Consider the following 6,000-nt stretch of genomic DNA (forward strand, 5'->3'; position numbering starts at 1 on the left):
ATTAATTATCTCGTAACACTTTTCATAGCAGAAGTTACAAAGTGCTTAACAATAAAAGAAGTTGGCAGTAAAAAGAAAGGTAGCAGAAAAAACACAATAGGGAGAAGAAATTAATAAAATAAAATAAAATAATTCAGTATAAAACATGCAAGTGACATTGTGGAAGGATAATGTGATATTTGGGAAAAACAAAATAAAATGTCCCACTAAACAGGTCGAAAGCATAATAAAAACCCAGCATGGTTCTTAAAAAGTTATTTTAATGCTGCTGGTTTGGAACAGTTCAGGTTCTCTTAAAGGGTTCTGCTGCGGTTAAAGCCTGGAGAACCACTTCCTGGTTCTACGCAGAACCGCTTTAAAAGCGTACGGTCCAAGCAGACAGAGGTCGACTTGGGAGAAGCAAAACAAATTCAATTTTTAATACGCAGACATCTTTTGATTTCAGAGTTACAATCCATTTAAATGTTTAATTTATTGGAGCTTCACCCCAAAACACAAAGTACAGAACAGACATTAAGATTTAGGAGGAGAAACTCAACGAAGGACTTTCAAGACAATTAAAACACGGACTGTGAAAAAGATGTAAGTCAGTATTATATAAACTAAGGAAAGTTTTGAGTCATCATGGAAATGCTCATAGCAGGAAAACTTTATGTGACACTGAATCGTCTCACACAGTATTTTATTTTGCAAAACAACATTATTTGTGTGAGTTTTAGTCTAACAGCTCTGTGTTGGTTCATTTGTTAGTTTGTTGGTGTGACTGTTCAGTGTTCAGGTGAGTTAGTCTGCAGTGTTCAGAGCTGCAGAGGGAAATCCAGCATGCGCTCGAACACCAGGCGGTTTTTTATATCAAGGACCCTAATTTAGTCCACATTAGAGCCACAGACCCCCATTGGATGAGATTTTATTGTCTCCCAAATCTGAGAATATTGTTATTGTCAGATATGATTTGGTCCAGAACTCCATGACTGTCTGTATTGTAGAGATAAGAGAGAAACTATGATCACAACAGTCATTCTTCTACATTCTCTAATTGTGTTAACTTCTTGTAAATTAAATAATGCTGAAGTTTAACAATTCATCAGTTTTCTGAAAGACTGAAACTGCAATTCAGGCCCCGCCCCAATCAGTGATGTCACAGTCAGTCCCTCAGAATCAAAGAGCGACGGCCAAGTGAAACCTACAGCTGACTGAACACGCTTTCAAGATATTCCTAAAATTTACATACACAATTTACACAATTTTATATATCTGCCCTCATGCCAACCTCTGACTGAGAGCAAAAAGGCCCCGCCCCTTCTCTGGGGGTTGCTGAAAGGCATTCTGGGAAGTGTAGTGAAAGTAGACGAGGCAGGTTGGGGGAAGGTGGGTTCACCAGAAAAGTAAATTCCATCACTGAATAACTGCTGAATGTCTTGAACATCACAGACCGGTGATGTATAACAGAGTAAATCCCAGCCAGTCTGATATGAAGCCTGATACTGGCTTAACCTCCGGCTGTAAACACACTGACACTATCACAGATCTGTGTGTGTGTATGTGTGTGTGTGTGTGTGTGTGTGTGTGTGTGTGTGTGTGTGTGTGTGTGAGACTGTCTGCTCTGCCTAATCCTAATCCACACAGCCGTGTTCGTCCACATGTCAGATGGAATATGTGTTTTTAATCTTGTGAAAGAGCAAACGGCACAACTGTAGGGTAAAAACCACAGAACGTACAGAACCCACAGAACCTACAGAACCCACAGAACCTACATAACCCACAGAACCCACAGAGCCTACAGAACCCACAGAACCCACAGAACCCACAGAACCTACATAACCCACAGAACCCACAGAGCCTACAGAACCAACAGAACCTACAGAACCCACAGAATCCACAGAACCCACAGAGCCTACAGAACCCACAGAACCTACAGAACCTACAGAACCCACAGAACCCACAGAATCTACAGAACCTACAGAACCCACAGAACCTACATAACCCACAGAACCCACAGAGCCTACAGAACCAACAGAACCTACAGAACCCACAGAATCCACAGAACCCACAGAGCCTACAGAACCCACAGAACCCACAGAGCCTACAGAACCCACAGAACCCACAGAACCTACAGAACCTACAGAACCCACAGAATCTACAGAACCTACAGAACCCACAGAATCCACAGAACCCACAGAACCCACAGAACCTACAGAACCCACAGAACCCACAGAATCCACAAAACCCACAGAATCCACAGAACCTACAGAACCTACAGAACCTACAGAACCCACAGAACCCACAGAATCCACAAAACCCACAGAATCCACAGAACCTACAGAACCTACAGAACCTACAGAACCCACAGAACCCACAGAACCCACAGAATCCACAGAACCTACAGAACCCACAGAATCCACAGAATCCACAGAACCTACAGAACCCACAGAACCCACAGAACCCACTGTGGAACTGAAGCTCAGTCACTTCCACAGCTTCTACAGTTTTTAGATGCTGATAATTAAATAGTTTAAGAAGCAGAACTTAAATACTGGCAATGAAATAAAGAATGAAATCAAAAAATGAAAAGCTTCATTACAATGATGACGATGATGATGATAATAACAACAACAAATGTCATTTATCGCACTTTTGTGCTTTACAAGAGAAATAAATGAGATAAATGAATAAATTCAATAAAGGAGTGGATTATAGCCCTATATGTATATATATATATACATATATATATTACTGTATATATATATATATATATATATATACAGTATATATAAACACATACATACATACTGCCATACATACACACACACATACTCACATGCACATTCACGTAGACACATTCACAGACAAATGCACACACACAAGCACTTCCACTGTACACACAGGCCTACACACACACACACACACACACACACACACACACACACAGAAAATCACTTTCCACTATCCTTCTTATGGAAACATCTTGGTTTTATAGCTGAATATAAACAGAATATAAACAGAATATAAACTGAATATAAACAGAATAGAAACTGAATAGAAACTGACTATCTGTTTCCACTGAGCTCCTTTATCTGCACAACATTCAGTTTAAGTCAGTATTCCCACTACAGTGTGTACGTGGTTCAAAGTGACGTGGTTCCTCTAGTGACCTGGTTTACAGGACTTACTGACTTATTTAAGCTTGTGAGCAACAATAAGTTTGGTTTAGTTATTTTAATGGAACGCAGAAGCTGAAAACAACGGAGGAAGACTTGATTTGCATTAAATAACTGATCAAATTTGGTTTTTTTTCGCTCACAGAGCGATCGCATGGTGTCAGAAGACTTTATTATGCTGCAGCTACATGGAGACATTTATGGACATTTTATGAGGACATTTATTCTCATAAATAAGTAAATAAATGAAAATATTTAAAAAAAAATTTTTTTTTTTTTACAGCAAAACAAATTTCAATGAGTTTCATCCCAAAATGAGACCCATCATTTAAAAAATTTGACACTCACTCATTCACTTGACAAAATGCTTGCTGGCATGAAAATAAAGCAGATTATGGACATTTGTGGAAATTGTTTTACCCTTTTTGAAGCCTAAAGGACTGGACTACATTTACTACAACTGTTTGTCAGAAAGCTTCTCCAGCAGTGAGTCTGGAGAACTGCTGGGAGCTGTATGAAGACAAACTCATCTGATTTACTGGCAGGAGGACGCCAGTACAGATTTTGTTTAAGGAAATTTAGCTAAGAAGTTAAAGCTCAAAGTGTTTTTGGTTTTGGACTGTTGGTCCGGTCCAGAACCTGGATTTCTGTTCAAGCCCCAGGTTTGGGTTTCGGCTGCCTGGGAAGTCTGATCTCATTTAATAAGCAAAACATATGAAAACAAAAAAGGACACGCTGTACAGTGCTATATAGCAAACAAACCAGGAAGTGCCGAGCACTTCCTGGTGCGTGGTCGTCATGCCAACCTTGGTTGTCACGGTGAGGAGGGGGTTTCCTTCTGAGGAGGCCTTTTTAGCAGGAAGCTCCTTCAGCACCATGGCAACGACCCTTTCCCCTTTCCCCTACAGAGTGAGATCGACATGATGAGTCAGGGAAGAGTCTGAGTCCAAAGTTCAGCATTCAATATGTGAGATTTATCAATATGTGGGATTTATCAATATGTGAGATTTATCAATATGTAGGATTTATCAATATGTGAGATTTATCAATATGTGGGAGTGTTGAAGGAACCTACCATCTGTAAACAGAACTAAACACTGCTGTGGGTTTGCTGCCATCTAATGACAGTATTGCGATTGCTATCTGCTATTGGCTGGTCTTTGGTACCAGGTGATGTCAGCTCTACAGTTTACAACAGGTGATGACATCACCTGGCACCAAAGATCAGCCAATAGATATGGCGAGACGTTTCAAATGGGCCACGCCTGCAAAGTGCGGTACAGTGTGCAAAACCCTATTCAGTTTCTATGAGTAAAACAACAAATTGACTTGCTGTGTTCGGTAACACTTCACAATAAGGGTACATTAATTAAGGGTTAGTTAATGCTTGATAAGGGTTAGTTCATGCTTAATAAGCATGAACTAACCCTTAATTAACAGTTAACTAATGTGTCTGGTAATAATTTACTAATGGTGTTCATGTTAACTAAGGTATTAATTTATACATTATTTAATAGTTTATAAAGATGACTATTAAATGTATAAATTAATACCGTAGTTAACATGAACACCATTAGTAAATGATTACCAGACACATTAGTTAACTGTTAATTAAGGGTTAGTTAATGCTTATTAAGCATTAACTAACCCTTATTAAGCATTAACTAACCCTTAATTAATGTACCCTTATTGTAAAGTGTTACCGAACACAGAAAGTCGATTTATTTTTAACCCTAATTAAGGGTTAGTTAATGCTTATTAAGCATTAACTAACCCTTAATTTATGTACCCTTATTGTAAAGTGTTACCCTGTGTTAATAATTGATATGAAATGTATCTGTGTTTTGTTAAAACCTCATAGCTGTCAAACAACTGCATGATCATTACTAGACAACATGCTCAGCAGAGCGCAGACCTCCGTCATGTCTGACAACATCCTGCTATCCACATGAAAAGTTCATCAGTTCTTCCTCAGCCCAGAACCAACCTTCATACCAAGTTTTGTGCAAATCTGGGCCAAACTTTTAGAGAGATCCTGCTGACAGACGGACAGACACACAGACGCAGGTGGAAACATGACCTGCTTGGCGGAGGTAACAACTGAATTTTCTGGAAGTCACAAAATGCTAACAAGCTAGCAAACTTCTGTGCAAACTTCCGTTCAACAGAGGAGTCGTGTTGCATTTTGAGACTTCAAGAAAAAAACATTTTAATGATCCTGCTGTTGTTTGACAACCCTGAAAAGGTAATATGGTATTTACACCACATACATTTCACATCAATTATTAGAAGACAGAAAAAGCAACCACAGAAAATGTTGATTGTTTTACACACTTGTGCTGTACTTTGCAGGCGTGGCCTTCATGCCGCGTCATCAACATCCTTATCTAGAGCAGATGGTAATTGCAACAGCATCATTTTAGCCTGGGGTTTAGTTTCTCTTTAAGAAGAAGCATGAAGTGTTTTCATCTTCTGCTCCAGTATTAAAGATTAAATGCGATGATTTTAATTCAGCCAGGTGAAGCTCGCTCTGGGTTTCTAACACGAGGATCGATATTTTTTCAGTTTTTACCGCTCCTTTCTCAGCAGGTTCAGAGGATGTGACTCCATCCACATGCTGAGCACCTGACTACTGAAGCCAACTACCCAGCATGCCAAGCGCTCCTTTCTTCCACATCACATTACTGTAGTAAATCCAAGTGTTTTCTGATGTCAGCTGCAGATAAAGCTTGTAGACAGATTGAGTCTAATTTTGCCTCCTCTTCATACCAATATTTTTATCTTTGGGGAACAAATATCCCGTGTTGGAACTTCAGCACCAATACATACCGGAGGCATGGTG

General features: G+C 39.4%; 1 protein-coding gene across 1 annotated transcript in view; it reads right to left on the reverse strand.

Annotated features, from left to right (window-relative positions):
* The window catches only part of pex5lb (peroxisomal biogenesis factor 5-like b), a 31,405-nt gene extending 27,351 nt beyond the window's left edge, over positions 1-4,054 (reverse strand). Inside the window, exon 1 of the mRNA XM_071898929.2 lies at positions 3,965-4,054. Within this exon, the coding sequence (XP_071755030.1) occupies positions 3,965-4,036 (72 nt within the window). The 5' untranslated portion in view covers positions 4,037-4,054. The remainder of the gene's footprint in view (positions 1-3,964) is intronic.
* Between the last annotated feature and the right edge of the window lie 1,946 nt (positions 4,055-6,000).

The sequence above is a fragment of the Centroberyx gerrardi genome, chromosome 13, assembly GCF_048128805.1.
Source record: "Centroberyx gerrardi isolate f3 chromosome 13, fCenGer3.hap1.cur.20231027, whole genome shotgun sequence".
Classification (NCBI taxonomy): domain Eukaryota; kingdom Metazoa; phylum Chordata; class Actinopteri; order Beryciformes; family Berycidae; genus Centroberyx; species Centroberyx gerrardi.